This window comes from Andrena cerasifolii, chromosome 5 (genome assembly GCF_050908995.1).
Source record: "Andrena cerasifolii isolate SP2316 chromosome 5, iyAndCera1_principal, whole genome shotgun sequence".
NCBI classification, from domain to species: Eukaryota; Metazoa; Arthropoda; class Insecta; order Hymenoptera; family Andrenidae; genus Andrena; species Andrena cerasifolii.
The window spans coordinates 13,852,895-13,877,266 of record NC_135122.1 but is presented as its reverse complement, the minus strand read 5'-3'; the positions used below and the strand labels follow the sequence as shown (position 1 = coordinate 13,877,266).

Sequence of the window (24,372 nt, the reverse complement as noted above, 5' to 3'; positions counted from 1 at the left end):
GCGCCGTTGGTTGAGACATGGACCAGGGCGAAGGGGTGGCGGGGTTTTTAATCGTTATTTATACAGAGATCGAGCGACAGGCTGGATTTCGAGTACCTTTGAAAGTCAGCCCCTTCCACCGCCGTCCATTACGTTAATTCGCGGCGGTCGCACGCGCCGCTCTCGAATCAATTCGAGGCTGCCACGCGAGAGGGACGTTCTAATTTATCAGCGCGCGAGTGAGCAAGCGAGCGAGTAGTTTATTTGCGCGCGGGCCCCCGCCCGCTGGCTTGCTTGTACAGAGAAAATGGGAAGAGCGGCCGGGCGCAAAATTTGCACAGATAGACAAACAGGTGAATATCGAGACATGTCTGCGCGCGGGCTGATTCATAATACTATACGTATTTCCTATATAGGGGGTTGTGGGGATTTGGGGGAACGGAGAGAATCACGTGCCATCGGAGCTTTGTATTTTAATTTGCCTTTATATGAACGGGACGTTGTATCGTTTTCGAAGTAAATTAGTAAATAATTAGAAAATAAAAAAAAAACTCGCGGAATCAGGGCTTGAAACCGTTATTATAAAGATTTCGGTTCTTGAAAGTGTTATGAAGAACCTTTATTCGGAATAACCGTTATAAAGAACCTAAATATCAGACTATATAAGTATAAGTTACGGTTCCTATATAGCTCTATAACTTTTATTTTTTAGGTTCTATAACTTTTATTTTTTAGGTTCTATAACTTTTATTTTTTAGGTTCTATATAAGTTACAAAGCGGTTATAGAACTGATTCTTGCAACGATTGTACAGAATTTTACAGTAAATGAAATCACAACATATTACAACTATAGATTACTCTGTGTGACCAAATTGTTTAAAAATTATTATAAATAAGTAAGCAAATCAGACTCCTTGAATCTTCTAATCGTGCTTCTCTTTTATAATATTCATCGGGCATAGGAGTTTGCAAATGAAGCGTTTCGCGTGGAGTATAATTTCTCCAGATTCTGCCACGGTTATTCGATCCCGAAGCACGATAATCGGCATTCGCGAATTTCTCGACACGCGACGTTGAAGCTTACTCCCACGGTTAGCTGCGACGCGGCACCGTCGCTGGTCCTGGAAAAGATTGGACCGAGCCCGATTGACAAGGAGCAATCGAGCCGACACACCGGGTCGCTTTGAACCCCGTGAACGATCGATAAGACGTCATAAAGAACCGGAAACACGAGATACCACGGCGTAACCTGTACTCGCGGCGTGCTCCCATTCACGGAGCAACGAGGAGTTTCGCGTGGGGAGGCGCGGATGCGGTGCTGTTAAAAAATCGTCGACGAGATCGTTGCCAGTGTCCGCCGCGGAGCTTTCGCAGATCTTGGGCCAGGCTCGATAGCGACGCTTTTGAAGCCTCGCTTCTCTGTCAGGGGAGAGTAAGCGTTCTCTTCGTCGCCGCGAAGCTGAGGCAATGAGGAGAGAGGATAAAAACCAGTGTCTAGGTTACGGAACGCTTGAAACGATCAGCGAACTTTGGGAACCGGACGAGAAGCTTGCGCAGTATTTCATACGTATCTCTGGAAGCCCCGTGGCCACGGTCCAAAGCGTCTCTCATCGCGAAGCCACCGCGGCTAAATAACGAAATCCCCTGTAAACTGTAACATAGATCACCCCGTGGAAGGATAAACGGGCTAGATGGAAGTGGAACGATAGAGAAGCCGGGTGGTTTGCGCGCGTAGGGCGGCGACAACGGGCGAGGGGGGGAAAGAGGAACGGGACAGAGCTGACAGCGAGAAAGAGAGAGGAGAGCCTCTTTCATCTCCGGGGTGGGCGACAGTCCTCGCGACTGAATACGAAAACGTCATTTAATTCGTCGTTCGACGATAGTCTCTCCCTGCCTCCCCTTCTCTCCCGCTCTTCCCCGATCTGTCTCTATCCACCCTCTCTCGAAACGTTGCACGTCCTTTGTTCCCGGGGTTTTTCCTTCTCTCTTTGTTTACGACCAATCACAGCATCAGACACTTCCACGAGATATCGATCATACGGCACGCGGCGATCACTGCCGGCCGACGGAAACGAAAAAATTTTCCCCAATATATTCCCTACCTCGCGGGCCGAATTCGCTTCAATTAGAGCTCGCTCGATGAATGGTACTTACAAAAAAAATTGCCAGACAGGGGGTCGGGGCGAAGGAAGGAAGAATTGAAGAGGAAGGGGTGGGTACATTGGCCACGATCGCTGGATCCGGTGCACCGTGAATCCATTGCAAAATTTCCAAGGACCAAACAGTGCGGGCTATTTTTTCAGCTGGTCTGTGCTATCAACGCCTCCCTGTTGAAGACAGATTTTGCGAGCGAGAGAGTTCAAGCCAGTCTTTGAGCGGCCTTCGGTGGAGGGGTTGTTCTTAAATCCTCTATTCAGTCTATGAAGAAATTAAAAGAAATTTCTTTAAACGACTTTATCGTGGCGAAACATCTGAATAGTTTCATATGCGATGTTATAAGTAGTTTAGCGACCCTTCGCTCTGCAGTCCACTTGCAATTAGATCTTGTTTGCGAGATTCAATAAGCCTCATTAGGGTATTAAGGGTAATTATCTACTGTTTGCTCTCACTGTACTTTTCAGCCGGGGAAGCTCGTATAACATATGGCAGCCGGCAGTTTCCACGAGACCTAACATGTTTTAAATTCGCGACAGGTGACTAGGGCATCCGACATTTCCCACATTTCGGGGATCCGTGATTTTCTGTTTCCACATCCGTTGGCATACGTAACGACAGTTACTGTCAGATCGTATCCGGCAAATCTACAAAGTCACCTGTCGCGAGTTTTCCATTTGATGGGACACCTTGGTGGTATCTTTTTAAATTCATTCAAACACACGTTGGGACATTTTACGCAGACTCGATTGGTGATTGTAAAAATTGTAGGAATAATCTATTAAAAGAACATTGGGACGTGAGAAGTGCACGCTAAACTGAACAATTTATGCAGCTGAAAGTAATACAAAACTTGTGAAAGCCTGGGCCCAAGATCCAGGATGGCAGCTAACAGACTACATAGAATGATAGCTCGAAACCACATCCTCAATTATAAAATTCAAACGCTGTAGTTACCGACGAATGTACAAAATGACGGTGCATTATGTTAACCATCGATTTAGGAACACTTGTCTGCGTTTCAGAACGTCCTCTTTCTCACACAATTTATGCGCGAAGCCTGTCCGCGAGCTGTGCCTGAGCATGGCATTAAATCACAATCTGGCCCCAGAAACAATAGAGCGCCCCTGCGGGTAAAATCGCAGAACCCCAGAAATTCTTACGTGGCTCATATTTCTTGTATCCCGTGACTTTTTCAAGAACTCCGAACTGCACCCCGTGTCCGGCACCGCCAGCAACGATTACACACCAAAGATTCTTAAGCAGTCCTCCACTGGCAACCGTGAGAATCCTGAAACGTCAACGGCCCCGGTCGAAAATCTCGCCCGATGCCGCGCGAGCAGGAGTTACACGCAAAACGGGGGAGCAATTACGGGAGCCATCTTCCGCGGCTTGCTTTTTAGCAAACCTCTCGCGAGCGTTCCTGCCAAGGTAAACGCTCGTCGAGACGAAAGCTAGCCCCGCCACTCGAACAGGTTAAATATCTCCGACGAAACGCCCTCCACTATAAAATCAAAAGGGTCTAGACTTCTTGAACGCGAGGCAGGCCCCCCGGGGGAAGGTTACGAGGTATAATTCGCGTCATAATTCAACAGTTCGCCGGTAGAAAAGTGCAGGCGAGCGTCCAGGACCCTCTTTCATCGGCCCGCATCCTCTTGAATGGTCCTCGCGGGCTAGCGTGCGCGGATTTGTATGGGGCCGCGCGTAGGCCCTCGACGCTCCCGAATCCTTTGCTCTTTTCCAACCGCCTTTGTACACGGCCGATCGATATTTCCAGGCCGGTGTCGGCGGATCTGTGCCCCGGCACATTTCGAAAAGGGTGCGTCGCGTACGTGCCACGGAAATCGAGGGGCACAGAGGCCTGGCACCGCGGCGGCGGTCGTCACGCTATATAGGGGACCTTTTAAGTTAATCTCTTAAACGATTTAAAAGGCTCGGGCACAAATCACGGTCCTCAAAGAGGAGAGATCTCGCGTGCACGCCGATTGACCAAATAGGAAAATCGACGTCGGCAGGGCGGGCGGGAAGTTGCTCGCGATTGAAAATTGCTCCGCCCGGTGCCGTTTCTGCCGCCTCGGATCGAGAAGTCGCAGCGCGATGAAGCGCGCTGTTTATCGGGAACGATGCATCGCAGGAAGTCTTGATTTCGCAACGAGCTTAATGCCGTTATTAAGCGGGTATATTTAACGCGGCGAATGGTCTGGCGAAGAGTAGAGGAAGCTGGTAGATTCGCGCGATTTCGTGTCTCGCGTCGCCAACGTTTCCAGTTCAATATCCCGGGGCAGACGCGGCGAAACAGCCACCATTTTGCAGTTCCTTTTTCATCGCGAATCCCCACACGGCCACTAATACCTGCCCCCCTGTCGCGTTTATAAATATAAAATGGCACACGAACGCGACACCCCTGGATTTCCGACGGGCGACGAATTACATACACGGAATACAGGATAAAGTAACGGCGTCGAGTCTCCTGAATATTTAACGGGGCCTGTTTATCATCAATGCCGCTATTCTCATCGCCGATTACGTCGACGAACCGGCTGGGAGCGCCATTCCAGTCGAAACGATTCTCTGCCGAGACGAGAGGAGCCAGAAACGCAGATATGAAATCGCCTCGATTTCAGCCGTCGTTCGGTGAACTCGGGGTGATAGGGAGGTGGCGGTCGAATTCGACGAGGAGATCGAATCGATGACGAACTTTCTATTCACGAGTCGACAGGGGAGAATTTCGCCTCGTCGTGGCACCCGCGACGGTAAGAAACTTGACAGAAATTAGATTAGAAATTCTGGGGAAAGGTGTCTGGGTGATTCTCGTCGGGGCCGTCTGCCCTTCAGCGGCTGGCGGAATCACCGTGAGAAATTGCCAAGTTCGCGATGACTCTGGGCGAAACGTGAGACGCGTCGCAAAGCGTGACGGGAGGAAAGAAGGATTCTCTCCCCGGCTTGGTCTTAGAAATTGTTTTACAGCCTCGAAAGAGCCCGGACGCTTTCACGCGTGAAATCCGCGCCCGTCCGCGGGAACGCACAGAGGCAGCCAGGCCCCCCGATGGCGCGTCGAATGACAAATTAAATAGTGATCCCGCGGAAGCGCCATTATCACGCCGCCGCCCGGGAGTCTAGTTAGTGTCAGCTGGAAACACAATGACAAATTAAATAGTGATTACGCGGAGCGCTGGCATTGCGTCAGCGATGGAGTCTACTGGGCTTATTAACGTCACAACGGCAGGCTCGTTGGGAAATAAAAAGGAGGGTAACTGGTTCTGCAATCGTTGGGTGGATTTCCTAGGATCGACAGAGTTGCATTTCCCGTTTCGTTTAGATAGGAGGACGCACACTGGCCGACGTTTTAATCGAGCGCTATTTTTATTAAAGAAGCAGATCGGCTGAAATTCATACACGGATGTTGAAACTTTCCTAAAAACCGATCCATTCTCGGCGATATGTTTATCGACTCAGCCGAGCGAGAAATAAACCGCGCTCTCGTCAGCGATAAACTGGCAGCCAAGTGGCTGAAAATTCATCGGTAAATAACTAGCCATTCCCACGGGAGTAACTTCGCTGCAAATGTCGTTGGCGAATAAATTCAAGCCCAGCCCGAAGTGTCTTTTCCCCGAACGCGTATGTTTTGGGGAAATAACTCTTCCAACGCACTTTCCCGTGACGTCAATGAAGCCACATCAGCGCGCGGTATCCAAATCAGCCCGCGCGGCCGGCGATAAATCCATTGGAAAATAAACGCTGCAAGAGAATTGTCGCGCGATTACAAACGCGCTGTTACATAGCAACAGCTTTATAGGATTAGCCGAACGGGTCAAGTTGGCGATTACACGGTGGGGAATCGGTTTAAAACGCCGCGTCAGGGGTCGTGTCAAAGGTCCTCCCTAATTTCCCTCGTGAAACCGGCCGTCATTACGCCATAGAATAGCAGCTGAATCCGACTCGTTCAAAAGGAAAAATGGATCAGGCCCGAAGATTGCTGCTCGTCAGCCAGTTAATTACGCGCCGCGTCTCTTTTATATACTAATTACGATACAGAGCGTCGTATCTTTGCTACGGCGGTGTGTCTCTCTGTCTCTGCCAGCGCCATTACATTAGCGTTTCAGGGGCGAGAGAGGGAGGGTGCACGGGCTTCGAAGGGCACGCTGTAGGATACATCAGTTAATTGCGTTAATGCCCGGAGATAGAAGAAGCTTTGTCAACGGTGAACAATGGGAAGTCAGCCCCGAGGAAGAACCTCTCTTGGCTTCCTTATCGTCTCACGATTATTTCGCGAGACCCGTGAACGATGAAATCTCTGCGGACTTCTTCGAACAGCGTCATAGAGATCCGTGTCGCTGAACGGTAATGAAGAGGTCCGCGGGGGTACTGCTTACCATCGCGGTACCGACAAATATTGCTCAGCTCTGAAATTTAAAGAGTTATGAAACTTTGGGGATATGTAGAGGCTACGTAGGTATGTATTACGCAATTTTTTGTTGTTGCCCGGATTCACTCTACAGGGGGGAAATTCACCTCTGTAAAATTCGGCGATTTTTCTATAACTCTGGGAGTTTTTCGAATTTCACCTTAATATTTTATAGACATATTTTCGAAACCCTAAAATATTTGAAAATCAAACAAAAAAAAATAGAATTTTTGGGTAGAATACCCCCTTAAGCTCTGAAAAGGGCAGCTGTGCTGCGCGATTATTAGATCTCGCAGCGCCCGGTCTCCAGCCGTACTAACTGTGCCCGTAATAACTGATGACCAAGTGTTTCTTGTTGGTCGCTTTCCCCTTTGGCGGAATCGATCGACCGTGATCGATCTCGCGGGGCCCTCCATATCGATCGTGTCCTGTCCGCGTGTCGGGTTCGAGGCACGCGAAGAGAGCACGGAACGGATGCACGATTAGCCGAGGAACGCGAAACGTTGCGCAAGATGATCCGCGGTTTATGTTATCAGGATACGCCGATCGGCCACGATGTTCCGATTACAAGCTGTTTCGCGTACACATCGAGGCCTGTGTAACGATCCCCGTGGAGCATGGGAACAGCCTGGTAACGGTACCCGTTGTTTTCCGGGAATCGGGTCGCGTTTCTCGATACCACCTTCTTTCCCTGCTCCTTAACCCTTGCAGCTTTGCTCCTCCGCTCTCTGTCTCTCGCTTCTTTCTGTCGGTTTTTGCATCGGTTCGGCGACGAAGTCTTATGATCACGAAACCGCTTCGGCGCGCAGGAAACGGAATACCGTTGCGCTTCCTGTAATTTCCTCCGCGAAATGGCGCACGTAGCTCGCGAGCGGCGGGAGCACGTCTCTGGGCGGGAAAGTATCGGGAGAAGTAGAAGGAATTTCGGGGAAAAGTTGGTGGGAAAATCGTAAAATCGAGGCGCGCCAGCCAGGGGAGAAATTTTACGCGGAGGAACGTTTCCTTCGTTGCCGTGCCACCCGGGCTGTGTATAATGATTCGTGGCCGGAGAATAGCGTCAATTAGCGGCGGACGGTTATATTTCGTTGGCGTAAAATTAATTTCGCGATAAAAAAAAATATTTGAGCATCGAAACAGCTCCGGGGGAGTTCCATTAAAAGGGGCCGGTAAATTCGATGGAAGAATTCGTTCCATTTGTGATTACCTTTTCGATTACTTCTTCGCTGATGAATCAATCGATACGAGGCGATGGCAATGAAATTTGATTGAAAAATTTAATCGGTTAACGATTATGCGCATTCTCCGCGATACCTCCAATAGCGACAAATTGATTGATTTCGCGCAAAAACTCGGTAGCGAAATAAATTATCGATTCTCATTTGAAGGGGACATTAAATTCGATTCAGGCACCTATTTGTTTCGCTCACCGATACTTTTTCCGCTCGCTTCGTGTGTAATCAATCAGCGGTTATGAAAATTCGATATTATAACGAATTCTGGGATTGGGGGCGCAGTAGTTATTAAATTCAACCAATGCGTTCCGTTCTCGATAACTTCCGCACACGCCGCGCGACAAAATAATTCCTATTACTAAGCCACGAAGGTAGTGCCCGCTGGTTAGATCCTTAAACTTCTCTCAGGCAAAAGAAACCGAGCTCTCGACGGCCAAGTGGATCGTGCATTAGTCGCAACAGGAGGAAAATCGTCGTTTTCGCGGTCGGCGCGGAAAGCTTTCGCCCGTTAGGGAAACTCTTCGTTAAAGGGACGACGATGACGTTTCCTGTTGAAGGAAGACAGGCTGTTTCTATACTTTTGTCGAGGTTTATTCGATAAGTGGCGTTCCTCTAGACCCTGAGACGGGTGGGTGGCAGAGGGTGTATGTATATAGGGTACCGCGCCCTTTTCGAGGGCCTGGAAAGCGAGGGATTTTTAATGTCTCGACGAGACGAAAGGAAACCCTGCCCGGATATATCTATATATCGGTTCCGAGGACTCGAGCGAACCGAGGGGGGTGGCGAGGGGCGATAGGGGTGAGGCTAGAGCGAAGTAGACTCGGAAAGGGGGGTATGGAGTGTGTAAGTACGCCCCTTTGCGTCTGGTCTAGGGATAAAAAGCCAAGCCTGCCAAACTTTCCAGCACTCGAGCGAGGGCAGCCCTCGGGGTCGTCGACGACGGTGGTCGTCGTCGTCGGTGGCTTGGCTGCATTTACACCGAACCATTTTCCTCCCTCCTTTATGTTTCGCGCAGCCCCTGCCCGCCCTGAGGAATCTGGGTGATCCTCCGGATCGAACGGCACCCGGAGACTCTCACCGTGTATATACACCCCTGAGGGAAGCTCGATTGTGTGCATCTTGCGAAGCGATAACGATTCGCGACGATAACGATGGCTGGCTGTGTATTGACAAAGTCACCGGTGTCCTTTTGGCGCTGCAGCTCCAAAATGGTAATTCTGAATAGGGGGATGAAATTTCTACGTACCTATACCGAGACGATCGAAGCTGCGAGTCCTCAAATCCCATAACTTTCGTCATCTAGAAGATTTATCGCATGTTTGGGAAATATTACCCCGTCGGACGTGAAAGTGATCGGCTCCGATATCTTGGAAGTAACGAGACTCGTCCGACCTTTCGATCGACTTCTCGAGAACCGTTTTACGCAACAGCGATCGAATTGTTATTAAAATTTCACGATCCTTTCTTGAGGCAAGTAGAACGGCACCGCAAACCTCGAAGAAGGTCTTCAAGGTTCATTTGCGATTCGTGGTTTTTCTCGCGGTAGCGTCCAGCACGCGAGGGCCCCTTAATCGTCGTTTGACACGCTTTCGCCGGGGCATGGAAGCAGCTCGTAGGAAAATTGATGATTTATAAAAATATCCACTCCGTCAATCTTGCGGGCTTTCGATCGACCTTAAAAGCTAGGACTTATAATTAAAAACCGAAGCAGCCTGCATACGTACGTCGTAACAATGTTTCTGCTTCTATGTTTTGTTTTTTTTTTTTTGTAATCCGGTGTGACCCAAATATTCTGTCGGTCTTTGAAGAAAATCGATATTTCATTAGCAGACTGTCGAAAGCCGGCGTAAATAGGGAGCTCGATTTTCATTTTTAAACGAATTCGCCGCGTGCGTCGGGGTTCCGCGCCGCTGTTCCCCCCGTCGTGTGCCGTTCGTTTGTTCAGCGATGAAAAGTTAATGTTGCAAATGCCACACTGATGCGCGTTATACATATTTAAGAACAGGTAACTCGCCGCGCCGGTTATAATAGGATGCGGGGTGAATAAAAAAGTCATTTAAATTGCGAGAGCAACGTGATTTATTAACGCGGCGGCGTTTCGTGCTTTTGGAACAACTGCAAATATATAATTACACACTTCTTCCATTTATTTTTCGCGTCTCGCGCTTCTGTGCCTCCGCACCGTTGAAATGTTGTGACTGCGTAATTACACGAATAATTTAAATGAATGAAAAATCGCGTTCCAAGCACGTAAATAATTCCCGCTGGTTATAGCGATGCATTCGAGTTCCAGATTGCAGGTTTTTTTTTTAGGGAGGGCACAGTAGTGGCTAATGGAGGAGAAGCATATTCAGCGGGAACCAGCGAGCCATTCCTGTCACGGTACATTGTCAGTCTACTCTGCTATGTTGCGAATAATTAACTTCCTTCTAATTGTGGCATGTTGGATACATAATGGAGATTCAGTCGTCCCTTCCATTGTCATTCTTATTTTTATCAAACATCTTCTACGCGTTACTGTTTCATTTCGTCTGAGACGTCAATCGTATAATTCTACAATTCTAATTATAAACCTTTATAGAGAATCAATACTCGCTCGGTAGCCTCTGTCCCCATCCTCTCCTATTTCCTCCGCCAATATCTGTACCCCTATCTACCTTCTCAATGTCGTAGACGACGTATTTTTACCCCATTTTCACTTTCACCTACGGCGCTCGTTCTTCACCACTTTCAATACGCGCGCCACCGTGTAAATGTTGCAAACAAACCGCGTCTTACTCTCTGCCTCCTTTCTACTTCGTCCTGGCCGCCACATGAAACCACGAGACCTCCTTTCAATGAAGCGAAATCGATGAACAGCCTGAGAATACACAATTCATTTTCTTTCTTTTTTCTCCTTTCTCGGGACTAAATTAGACATAAGGGGACGCGCGTCACGCGGCTCAGCTCCCCGACTGATTAGCGACCATTCATTCTGCAAACGGTCAAAGAAGATCGGCGCGTCTATTCGTTGGCGCGCGTGCTGGACGTTCAGTAATTGCCGTCGCGTTGCCTAATTATTGCCGCACGTAGCAGAACGCTGACCGCGGCGTCATCGGCGCCCCTCAAAGGGTTACGCGACAAATTCTTTTTGTCACGGTGTTAAGAACAACGGCCGGGGAGCGTGCAGGGAAACAGTAAATAGGGAACGGGTAGTTGCGCGGTTTATTCGATACGTGGCTGAAGTCCGAAGATGACGAAGCACTCTGTTCCGAGCGGCGCATTATTGCGAGCCGTGCGCTGAATCTGAAGAGAATTCTTCGCGGGGAACAGCATTACCACGTTACAAGGGGAGGAGAGAAAAGGGGGCAGGACAGGGCTGCAGCGCGGCTCAGAATTCTCCGAGGCGATATTTCCACTAACAAATATTCCTCCATTGTCCAAACTGTCTCCCACGGTTTGCGACGCGATTCTCTGTACAAATGTTTAACGTTGACACAACGGCTGAGTGTTTCCCCACTCGCGGGCGATTAAAGTGGGAGAAATTAAGTATACAAACTTTGGGGAACGGGATTCGAGGCGAGAATTAGGTGCTGCACTGAAATCGTCCAGGGAGGCAGAACATCAGTGGCGGATTTAAGGAAATAGGCCCAGGTGGCGAACGTTCTGAGGATCCCTTTTTTTCGGGAAGATTAAAGAGGTAGTCTACCGGAAACGGGCAACATGTAGTAATACAGAAAAAATATATACCAAGTGTTTGGATGAAATTATAATTTTCTTTTAAGGGGTCATTCGACTTTGATCGGCCGCGAAATGAAGGTATTTAAAGATTACTTTCTCAATAAATACAACATATTGTGAAATAAATCTTTCTGGAATTTATTAAGCTACTCTTGTATGATGCAAAAAAAATTAAATTTTTTTTTTATTTCTTTCATATGTTTTTTTTTATAGCGTCAATGTGACACCTGCAAAAAAGAGGTATGCTCGTAGCGTAGGTGATTTCCAGGCTCAGGTTTATCTGAAACAAAAAATTTGAAAAGATTCTTAATCTGTATGGGTGTCGCTATCGCCCGTAGCTCAATCAACAATTTTTGTCGAAAAATAACCGAGATTTTTCTCGGGGAACATTCGAGAAAACACTCTTTTGGGGAATTTTTTCTTTCAACCCGGTGCCATTTTGTTATTCCTCAACGAGAATTGTTAATCGAGCTACGGGCGATAGCCACACTCATACAGATTCAGAATCTTTTCGAATTTTTTATTTCAGATCACCTACGCCACGAACATACTCTTGTTTGTAGGTGTCACATTGACGCAATAAAAAAACATATGAAACAAATTAAAAACAATCTTTTTAATTTTTTTCTGTATAATATAAGAGTAGCTTAATAAATTCCAAAAAGATTTACTTCATTATATATTGTATTCATTGAGAAAAAAATCTATAAATATAGCTTCATTTTTCGGCCGATCAAAGTAAAATGTCTCCTTAAAAAGGGGCTCTGGGTAAATCCGCCACTGCAGAGCATACCACCTGAAAACCGTCCAAAGGATTAAATCATCCAGGAACGACCACCGAAGCTTCGTTTTATTTCTCCAATTCAACGCTCGTCCATTTTCATTCGGCCCAAAGGGGGGCGGGGGTGGAACTTGGAACGTGGGACTTGCACGTTCCAGCAAATATATAAAAACGTAATAAAAGATGCGGCCGGGTGTCATAAAATTATTTCGCAGCCTCGTAAACAATGGATACCTACGTCACTGGGCCATCAGCGTCTTCAACCCTCTCCGGCGCTCGCGACGCGGCGACCCCTCCACGCGGAAGGGTAATGGGCAATAAGGGCGAGGCGAAGGGCGGAGAAACGCGGGAGTATACGACCGAGGCAAACGACGCGAGGAGGAGCGAAAAGAACGGACGGCTGGGCGACAGATTTAAGAATAATCTGAGCGGAATGAAATACGCAGCGGAATGGCCGTAGACGAGGAGAGAGTAAACCGTGAACATTCGCGCGAGAGATTGTTCGAAGGAAGCTTTTATTGGACCTCCCAGGGATAAAATGAATTCCCAATTTGCCGGAGGGCTCGAATTAAATATCGATCAGTTTTAATGAAACGACAGGGCAATTACGGGGGGGGGGGGCGTGGAGTGAGGCGAGCGGAGGGGTGAAAAGTTTTCGAAATTCATAATTGCCTGAATTTTTTGCCAGGCGCCACGTTTTTCTAGGCGAGGCTGCGTTCGCGTTTTAATCGTTCCTCGAAATTGCGTTACGATTTAATTCTCTTACATTTTTTCGCCTGGATGGCGCGCGGAGTACGGGCGGCAGGTGTTTCATTACCGAGGATCGATCTTCGCAAAACGGCCTGCACGCGTGAATTCTTTAGTCAAAGGTGGATCCTGGATCGTCGCATGAAGGGGGAAAATGAAGATAAGAGCCTAGCCGTGGAATAAGAGTAATATAAATAAAAGGTTGCGGAAGACGGGCGAGCGTAACGCCGGAAAGGAAAGGGAGAAGGTGGAGTTTCCTCCCAGGCGAATGAAGAAGTCTTAGGCCAGTGCATCGCGCGGCCTTTCAATGAGAAAACCGGCCACAAAGATGGAGATAGATGCTGTACCGCGAAGGAGGAGCCACCGAGCCGGCAGTAAGAGAATAAGCCCGGCCGGGAAAGAAAATGACGGGGACAGGAAAAATCACGGATTATGGTAGACGCGGGGAGGGCGATCACGACTTGAGCGGGAAAGAGTGGAGCTGAGAGGGAAGAAGAGGGAACAGAGGGATGGACGAGAATTAGTGTGTCGTTGCACGTAGGCTGGATGGTTTTCTTTTTGGGGGGGAGGAAAAAGGAGGAAAATGAAGCGAAGCGTACGGTGCCTGCAAGTTGCGCGAAATGGAGAGGATTCCCGAGGAAAAGGGAGCGGAATAACGTAAGAAATAAAGGAGGGATAAGAAGTGGAAGCTGGGGGTGAAGGATTAAAGTGGCAGGGAATAAAAGTAGTGCGTGTACAGGGTGTTTCACTGACTCTGTTACGAGAATTTTTTTACGAAGGAGTCCACGATGTCTTCGTGATTCTCTTTCTCGTCGAACCCGATGGCGGGAAAAGGTTTTTCATGTTGTACGATTTAAAGAGTTTACTTGGATATCCGGCGATGTAACTTGAGAATTTTTTATGTAATTCTAGATATATTAATCACTGATTTCAGTTTGAAGCTACAGAGCGAGAAGGAGCGCGAGTGAAGTAGGTCAGCATATAGTCAGACGCGTCTCACAGGTTTTCATTTTTCCATTACTTTAAGAACAGTTTCGAGTAAAATTTATTGAAACTAATACACTACGATAGAAGCAGCTGCGAATTTAGTACGAATTACATTAAAAATTCTCCAGTCACGTTCCCATACATCTCCCTGGGAGTGAGCAAAGAATCCTCCTTTCTTGTCGCGATATTTGTGTCGAGGAAAGAAGCTACATTCACCAACGAAGGCTCTGCAACGAAATCGATGAGACACCCTGTATATAGGGACACAGGCAGCGAAGGGAAGAGAGAATAAGAAGAAGCATTAAGGCAGGAAACGAGGAAAAGAAAAGGAGGAGCTCCAGGGGACGAGGCATTGTTTCTCCGGCGCTGGACCAGCGTCGAGACTAATGAATTGCATTATTGGAAATCCGGAATATAAATAAGGTTACGCTATTACGTCGTTCGATAGGTAATTGCCGAGTTCATGCGCGCCACCCGTGAACAGCGATATATTACACGGCGATATTACACGGGGAATACGAGGCCGGGCGATTTCTCTTCCCTTTCGAAGTTCGTTAACTCGCAGCTCTTCTCCGATCCTCTTAGCACATCATCGTATCGAGCTTCGCCGTGGTGGGCGATACCCAGCTCCTTCCTAGAAATTACTCGACCCGTAAGAAAAATATTTCATCCCGTCTGGTATTCAACTCAATAATTCCCTTCCTTCGCGCGTGCCCTTATACTGTCAAGCTTTACCCCGTCGAGTCGCCAACGACGCGGAATTACCTGGAAATTATTTGTCCGAGTCAAGAATCCCGATAATTAGAAAATACGGGAGTGAAGGAACAGCGAGCGTGTAGTAAGTGCTTCTAAAAGTTTCAGAGACAAATTCAGTATCCACCGTTCTTCCTGCTTATTCCGTCTTCCGTTCGAGCGCGTTCCTTCAGGAGAGCGTGCAGTGTTTCATTTGCTTTTATTAAAACTTTACTGCGGAAGCATCCGATATTCGTCGGTGCGGCCGGCAACTTTATCAAACGTAATTTCAATCGTGCGCGGGGGGGGGGGCAGAGCGAGAACCGCTTGGGCCAGGCGCGGAAGAGTTGAACATCATCGAATTCCGTGTTCACGGGGGCGCGAGGCAGCCCTGTGCAGTTCAAAAACGAGAAAACTCGGTGGGAAAGTCGTTAACGAACCCCCTCGACGGAACGTTATTGCGCCGTGGCCGGCAACTTTCCGCCGTCGGTGTTTATTATAAACGACGAGTTAGCTCGGTGCTCCGCGCGCGCAGTTAAAGGATCGCGGGGAATCGTTATCTTCGGAAAGTTTCAGTTCTATCGGCCTCTTGCACGGTCTGGCCGGCAACATATTCGAGGTCCGCGGAGCCATTGGCTTTTCCAGGAGCCATTGTAAGGTCGTTACAGCCGAAGGAAATCGAAGGAAGCTGGCCAAGCTCCGTGAGAAGGTACGATTTTATGGGGAAAAATCCGATTAACCCCCAGCCTTTCCGCTCTCCCTCCGTCCCCCCCTCTCCCTTCGATTGTTCCCCTTAATTCTGATCTCTGGCTGGCCGATGCCACGCGAACGAATTAATTCTTTATGGGAAAATGCCGGTTGCGCTAATTTCATCCCCCTGGTTGCTTCATCCGGGCAACCGGTCTTTATCCTTCCCTGTTTCAACGCTAGCATTGAGACGATTGCTCAATTTCTTTGGCCCCGGCTTCCTTTCACCGTCGAACACAAGGGAAGGAGGGAATTTAATTGCGTAAAAAAAGAAAACGTGGACTTAAAAACTCCTCGGCGGAACTAGGACGTTTTTAGCTGAAACGTTAATAAGTTGCAAGCACCTTCGATATTACCCTGCGATGCAGAAAGTGGATTTCACGTGGAGTCACTTGGATTTCCCGTGGCAAATTTTTATTCGCCTGATTTTATAGTCAGCGCAAGAGTATCATTCGTATATGAGTGACGCAGTAGTCAGAGTGTTAATTAGAGCCGGCGGTGGGAGTTCTTTCTCAAGTTTCTTTCCCTTTTCCTTCCGTTCCCTTCGACCGTGGCCCGGCTAGACGCCGCGTTTCAATAGAGATTTCATTCGGCGATTCGATGGCAATTAATCTCGATTGGACGCCGACGATAAAGGAACACGGAAGCAAACAGTCCCAGGAACTTTTATTCGACCGGGACCGGGCCGGGGATTCGCGGGGCGTTATCTAGCTTCCGGCTAGAAGCTTCTCGCGAAACGGCGCGAGAAAGGCCGAGAGTATTATCGCCGTGGCTTCTTTGCTCGGCGTCGATAATGCCCGCGGAGTTCGATTTTTAAAAGTTTCGGTAAGTCTAGGGGCTGATGGAGAGGGTGGAATATCGCTTGCGTTTGGAAGTCTATTTTCTTTCCGCCGGAGAGAAAGGAGGAGGAATGGGAGAGGAAAGTAGGAAAATTCGTCGAAGGGAATGTGGAACTTTTTAAACTTCTGCCTCTGTTGACTTTTTTCCCCCCCCCTCTGATATATTTCAGCGGGATCGGAGTAGTTTTCGTGATTAAACTGTACAAGAAAGAGCGCCGCCAGTGTTTCCGGTACTTTGGAAAGGGGCGCAGGGTAATTTGTCAGAGTAAATGTATTATGTGGAGATTAATGGAATTATTAGCTGTCTCATCAGATCACACTTTCGCCGCTGGCAATTAAAACTCGAAGCGACTGTTCGAAAAGTAACGTCGCTCGCATTCGCCGGCTTCGCGAATTTCATCGCGCGCGGTACGCGTAAAATATGCCCCGCGAATAGAGGATCAAATTCTACGCGAACTCCTAGAAATATATTCATACGCATTTCCGCGGGTACCGAGGAAGCGGGTGTCTCGGCTTCGCCGGTCGTATTCAGGAGGAAAAATCACGATGAACGAGGATTCCATGCGGACTCGCGTCCGAGAATGCGTTTGAAAATTCCAAAGAAATGCCGAGCGCGCGTGCTTCGCTCGTGTCACGTGAATGCGCGTGGGTGTTGCACAGGCGAGGACGTATGTGTGTGTGTGTAATGCGAATGCCGTGTTTAGATAAAGCGCGGAAGGGAATGAGGTTGTTAACTTCTGATCGCTCTATTTCATCGTGTACTTTAGGAGCAGCGTTAGTTGCTGCGCTGCGAAAATTCCCTTATTCCACTGTGAAATTTCTAGCTCTCGAAGCGGGAGCAAATATTCATGGAATCTATGCGACATAAGTCTAGCACTAAGAAAACACACGCACTCGAGTTTATTTTAAAAATAAGTTTTATTCTTTCGCGAGACATAAGACTAAGAATAGCAAAGTAATTTTCTTGTGTGCATCTTCCTGGTTCGTGTGCAAGCACATATTGATACATCATCACTGGGAGAAGCCAACAGCACGGTTCTAATCTTGTGCTCCCCTCGCTTCGTTTCCGTCAGGATGTATTGGCGATGTCTTGACAGGATGCGAGAAGCTATGTCGAGCCTGGACCAAGGAACTCGTCGATGCATTTAAGATCCTTCCATATCCGCGTTCTTCTTCAACTATTATGACACATAACACTTTCTGCCATTTGTTTTCGGGGAATCTCGCGAATTTCAGACACTTTGGTCTAATTAATCAATCGGAAAGTAACATAGTTGAGTCGCGATACCTATGCTCTCATTGTCAAGGCCGGCCTTCTCTATAAAGCAACCCGGGTGCGAGATATATTTTTTCATATATAATTTGATATATAATTCAAGATATAATGCAAGATATATAATTTGGGGCCCGAAATAATTTCTCAACGGTAAAAAATCGTAACGTCTTAATAACATCTTTTCGCAGAACGAAATCGCGGAAAAAAAGGATAATGATAACAATAATAAAGAAAATAGGATAAAAGAAGTAAACATCAACATATTTGAATATATGATTTCTTTATTGCCATATCATTAATAATATTGAATTAGTATATTATTATATTAGAAATTATGTTCCAATCTCTTTTTTCTTAATTTCAATCTTTTGCGTTCTAATTTTCTTCTTTTCTATTTTCGCTTTTCTTCAATTTTTCTTTTCTTTTTTTGCGGGCCCTGTACAGCGTGGGGCCCGGGTGCCTTGCACTGGGTACACCCCTCGCCCCTGCTCATTGTTGACAATTCTCTTTCGCCAGTGGCAATCCTGGTTTGTGTCGCGTAGTTTATATGTCGAATGACGACCAGGTTTCTATAAATTTTTCACGAACACAGGCGTTTTGACGCGTGTCGCCGCGCCGCGTCGAGTAATTTCTCCATGAAAATTGACGCGGAAGATTGAAGAGCGCGGCCGCGTTGATATTCCGCGAAATACGAGCTTAAAAATGTATACACGCCCGATGAAATTTTAAATTACGTTACAAATTGGTCGGCTAGCCTTCTCGAATTGCCTGACCGGGCTCGCGTTACGCGCGGAAATCAACGGAGTTGAATTATAACATGCAAATCGACGCCCGCCCAGTGCCCGTCGAACCAATTCGGCGAACAAAGTTCCTTTAATTCACGCGTCGATCGCGATATTTCACAGAATTAATAGGAATTAGGTTCTTCGAAATAAAGGAGGCCCCCATGAATTCTAAATGCTATTTCACGCTCAACGACTCGAACCACTCCACGACAGCTTCACTCTCCACTTTGTCGCCAACGAACCCTTCGGTTCCAACAAAACCAACTGATTACTTAACATCGCCATCACCATAATACAAACTTTCTGTTACTTCAAACGAAGCTGAACGCTGAGGAACTATACGCCAATCTCCGTAACGCACCCTCCACCCATTTCTACCAAACAAATCTCGGAACCATCGAAGATAATTCTTTTATTCGAACACCAACGTGTCTTCCAGGAACAAGCTGAAACTCTGTCTAATTCCTTTTGCGTTTGCGTACACTGCATCTTGCCACTTGTTACACATCTCCGTCTTCTGTTATGGATACCCTACCACTTACCAAAGGGTTCGCACCCGTATTTACATAAATAAATAAATAAATAATCTCTCAAATCATTTGGGTATCCGAAAAATTCGTATCGCTCCTCCGAATCTCGCGAGTCGGGGGCGAACTAATTGCCGGAACACGAAGCCCGCGACGCGCTTAAGCCTGGTTTCGAGGGTTCATTAATGCGCGCGGACGCGCGAGCGCGTTACATGGGAACGCCGGCACATGCCCCGACTCGAAAAACGATTCAGGCATGTCGATGCTCGATTCGTTTTCTCGTCCCTTTTCGTCTAACCACCGATATCGTCCTAGGTGGCCACGCTTTCGCGCGTCCACGTTCGTCTGAGCGGCTCGCGTATACGTACAAGAACGAAATCCTCGAGCAGACGGTAAGGGGATGGCGAGGCGAGTAATCAAGACGTCCAGCAACTTCTTGGTAGCTTTGTATCGGGCGTTATTAGTTTCTTTGTGTCTGGACGATCGAGGGAAAAAGCCGGACTGCTCCTTTAGGGTGTTCCACGGTGTCCTCTTTTTTCGCCGCGCCTCTTATTGATTCCTCGGGTTTGTTCTTTGTAGTCGCGTGATTATTAAGTTGAGTTAGCTTGCACGAGCCACGGGATACACGACCCTGTGAGTTCTGCACGCTCGCTCGAAGATTGCGGTGCCGTTTAATCGACGTCTTGGGTGTCGGGGGTGAAGAGGTAGCGGTAGGGGGCCAGCTGCCCTCCCGGCGAGGAAGAAAGGCGCCACTCTCCAAATTGTGGACTGACCTTGCGATCGCCTTTAACCCCTCGATGCCTCTTCCTGTATCTGCAGCCTTTTCTTCGTCAGCTTTGCTTCGATTGATTCCTTCCATTTCCGTGTGCTCGTTTTTGTACAATGGGAGAATTATTCTAGCGGTCCCCGGAATTAGAACGGAGAAGTAATAGTTAGCTAAGGCCCCGCTCCAACTGTCAAACTAATCTACACGTTTAAGAAGGCGGTCTTTCTATTTGGATATAAACGGAGAAAGAATTCACTGCACCTCGATAATATCCGCCTAGGCCGGGTTGGAAATTACGGGAAGATCACGCGAGGCGAGGCTGTTATTTCATTACCATTCGCGATAGATGGAAGATAGGCGTGTAATTGAGGCCTGTCGATCCAGGAATCTCGCTTAGTTCGTGCCGGTGATAATCATATTATTATATTTAACAAGCAGCCGCAGATTAATCCTTCATTCTCGACGCGGGCAGAGTAATCGTGAGAAAGTGGGGTACCGATGGACGCGACCGGCTTTTCCGACCCGAGCTGCATCTTCGGCGGAGGTTCTCAGACGGTTTTCGATGAAAAGAGGAGAAAAATACGGGAAGCTATGCAACGAGCAATTAAAACGTCCGCCTACTTCTCGGTAGCCCGGTAATTACAACGATTCCCCGTGCATCCATCAATCATGCTCGAACAGCGTAAACATCGAGACGTTTCCACGTGAATTGTTCGCCTTTCCCGGCGTCCACCTCTCGCTGCTTCGGTTTGCTCCGCGGGACCGCTGAAATTATATCTCACTTTTGCGGTTCAATTTTCACCGGTGTAAGTTCGCGCGCAATCGATTTTCTGCGGGAAGCTGTATAAAAAATAAAGGGCAATAGAGGCCGAGTAAATCTGGGGAAACGAAGGGAACAGTGAAAGGTAAACGGACGCGTTGCGATCGACCTTCCTATTTCCCTTTGGTACCCGGAGTGGTTCTTGCCTCGTAGAAGATACACAGCAATATTTTTTATATGCATCTCGCCCTCGAGTGCTATAGATTTCGAATAGCACGCCGAAGTAGTAAAGCACAGTATATACACCGTCGAGCTCCCTTGATCGGAGGCTAGGAATAGGGCTGTAATTATTCGAATATTCGTTACAGCCCTACCTAGGAGGCTCCGTTGGAACCCGGACATCCCTTGAACTTTTACACTCATCGATGGCTCGACCGAATGTATACTTAACGACGATAACGGTCTGCGTTACGCTTATCTAAAATTTACATTACCGATAATTACAAGCACCAGCGTGCGCCGTAACGAGGGACGCACAGTGGTCTAATTCGCCAAAGAGGTGGCCAAAATATGAAGGCATCTTCCGATTTGTACAAAAATTGGTATACAACTTTGAAGGTTTATTTTATATAATAATAACTGATTACTGTATTTTAATTTTTCAAACAGTATTTCTTACATTGCAATGCATATAACAAATGCGCCATAGTAGCAAAACGCTGTTTTATACTATGAAAATTGCATTTTGGCCAGCTTTTTGGCGAATCAGACCACTATGCGATGTCGCCCAAGACCGTCACGGCACCGGCCACAGTCTCCATCGGAAAAACAGCGGAACGAAGGACCCCCGATAGTTTTCCGCGGGAAAGCTGCCTGGCCCGAGCGCGTGTACGTGCACCGACACCGTTCCCCTGTCCGTGGATCGGCGTGGACGTCTCTTCCCACCCACAAAACAGCCGCGCCTAGGCCATATCGCTCGGAGCATGGAAGCCTAACGGGCAGCAGCCTTAACCCTTTATTTTCCCAACCGTTTAATTGCACGCCGCGCATGCACATCGGCCGCGATGAACCGCACGATAGAAAGGAGACAAAGTTCAAGACCGTGGAGAGGAAGGAGCCCCGTCGGCCCCCGGGGCATATGCCCCTGCCTCGTCGTCGTAGAAGGAAGTGGCTCTGGCACGTGACCCCTGACCCGAATAACGAATCGACTTGCCCGGGACAGGCGATCACGCCGCGACTATGTTGCAATCTCCTCTCCGCGCGCGGCGTGCAGAAATAATAACAATAATTATCAGGCTACCGCAGACTGGCAAAGCAGCCGATGCTGGTGGGATGTTAATTGTGCAGGCGATGCTCCCTAGGGCCGGGCAAAAAAAGCCGCGAGCCAACCGATTTTTATTCTCCCCGGACGGCGACCAACCCCCCCACCTGGAGGAGTGCGCCGATCCTCTCCCCGATGCACCGCCCGGCTGCTGAACGATGCACGTGTGCCTGGGGATTCTACGGAGGAAGAAGTATCGACCCTCCGCAGTAGGGGCTCGAAATGAACGCGCGAGCTCCGGTGGAGTTGAGTCGAAGGAGATCGAAGGGGAAATCTAGGGTGTAATCGAGCTGAGGGGTTTTCGAAGATTAAATTTCGAGTTTAATAACGAATCACGGGGAATGCGCGAGTTAAATATGTATCTCGCGTGGAGACTGCAGGGACCTCGAGCCCCGTGAGTGCGGCTTTACGAAAATTGACAGCCAAGCCTCTTATGAATTTCGTTTTAACGCGGTCCGCGGCGTCTCCGGCGCAACTTTTCGTTAAGCATTGAGGCAAACGTTTACTTTATCCCTCTTTGGAGTTTTTTTATTACACGACAAACTCGTTTCAAGCTTGAATATTAGTTTCCACGGGAAGTTAATAAATGCCCCTTTTAGGTTTTATCGTTTAATCAGGCTCGTTTCTTTTTTTTTTTTGCCGGGGCCGTGTGGGATAGATTTTGCTGAACCACCCCGGCGCTTTGAAGCAATATTAGCCCGGTGTGTGTTTAAAATAGAACGAAGCGGCACGTACGGGAAGGGAGATAGAGGAGAGCGCGCGTATAGAAAATCGAGCGAGCACTTGAGGGAGAAAGCGTGCAAAAGCGTAAGGACGTAACGCGGGTGAGAGATAACAAGTGTATGAAACCTCGCGTGAAGGAGAAAGACTCGTGAGATGGGCGTGAAAGAACGGCTATTTTCTACGCGTTAAAAAAGAGCCAAGCGTGGGAGTGTTTCTTCATCGCGAAGCTGTTCTGGTGGCAATAGAACGAATTTCCCTCGACGGGCAAAGAACCTTTCGTTAATCCACTTCCAGCGAAGCTTCCTTATCGATCTCTCGAAACATTTTAAAATAGAGGTACAGCGATCTAATCATTCTACTTCAAAATGTCATCTCGAAACTTTCTCCTCTGTAGGTACACGCATTGTATATCGCACATGTTGCCCACGTCTTCCTAGGTCGAAGGAAATCCTTTGCTGGAACAGGCAGCCACCTAAGGTTCAAGAATAGCCAGTTTATCATCGCGGTGATTACTGTTATTCGCTATGCGTTCCCGTGGAAGGAAGGTCCGGCCTTTTTATTAGACAAGCGAACGTAATTCTACCGGTAGACAGACCTTCCGTCATCGTTGCCGTCGTTTCACCGCTGACTGAAAGCTCGTCCCAGCTGGGATTTAATTTGCGACCCTTTAACCGCGACCACGAACGAGGTTCGCGCGGCGAAGTCCAAGGAAATGAATGCGTCGAATGCGAGAGGAAACAGCGTCGCGAACGTCTCGAAAATGACGGACGTAAATTGTACTGTGCAACGGGCCGTTCCGTTGGCTACCATCTGTCTGCGCTTTAAAATTAATCGTCTATCGTAGAAACGGCTCTCGCGACTGACACGGGTTCAAATCAGTGTCACTAGTTCCTGACGTTGCTGCGGGATATCGGTATCAGGAGCTGGCGCTGCTGATGCAAATGACGATTGTTCTTTGGAACGAACAGGTAGCACCGAAACAGGCAATTGAATCTGGTGATGCAAAGGGTGTCGATGCAATATCCAAGCATTCAAGGCGCGGAATGCCTCCCCGCGTGATTTAATCAATCTTAGGGAAGAATGACGGGATCTACCGGAGCGCAATTAATCACGATACCACGCGTTGGTTGTTGCAGGTGGTGGTGGAGAGCTCGACCCTAGCCCTGGAGTATGGCGACTTGGAGATCAAGCGAAATTCGTCGGTGAACCCAGATCTACTCTTCGACTCCCAGCTGATGCACCTGTACGTGATGACGAACAAGACGGTGTCCAAGGTGAAAGTGCAGGAATGCTCGGTGTACAAGACCTGCTGGGAGTGTCTGGGGGCCAAGGACCCTTATTGCGGCTGGTGCTCGCTGGAGAACAAGTGCAACCTGCGCAGCGACTGCCAGGACGCCGCCAAGGATCCTCTTTACTGGATATCGTACAAAAGTGGCAGATGCACGACCATCACGACCGTCACACCCAATCAGCTGCAACGCACGACTGCCAGGACCCTGGAATTGCTCATCGAGAATCTGCCGACGCTTTCCGGCCAGTTCCTCTGCGCGTTCTCGACCCTGGATAAGACACTGATCACGAACGCCTCTAGGAAATCGTTCGGCGTGAACTGCACCACTCCGAGAACCGACCTCCTCCCGTCTATACCGCAGGGGCAGCATCACTTCACCGCGAAATTGTCCGTCAGGATGACCAACGGGCCTGACCTGGTTGCCACGAACTTCACCTTCTTCGACTGCAACACCTACAGCTCCTGCACGCAGTGCGTGTCGTCCAGCTTCCCTTGCGACTGGTGCGTCGACGGCCACAGATGCACCCACGACACGGCTGAGAACTGTCGCAACGACATCCTGGTCACCGGAGTTAGCGTGAGTAGATCTTTTCTTCAGA

At 48.4% G+C, this 24,372-nt stretch overlaps 1 protein-coding gene across 2 annotated transcripts in view; it reads left to right on the top strand.

Moving 5' to 3' along the window:
• Plexa (plexin A) overlaps nucleotides 1–24,372 on the top strand; it is a 240,341-nt gene that overhangs the window by 206,780 nt on the left and 9,189 nt on the right. For both annotated transcript variants that reach the window (XM_076811590.1, XM_076811588.1), the window contains one exon: nucleotides 23,619–24,350. In XM_076811590.1, coding sequence (XP_076667705.1) covers nucleotides 23,619–24,350 — 732 coding nt within the window. The remainder of the gene's footprint in view (nucleotides 1–23,618; nucleotides 24,351–24,372) is intronic.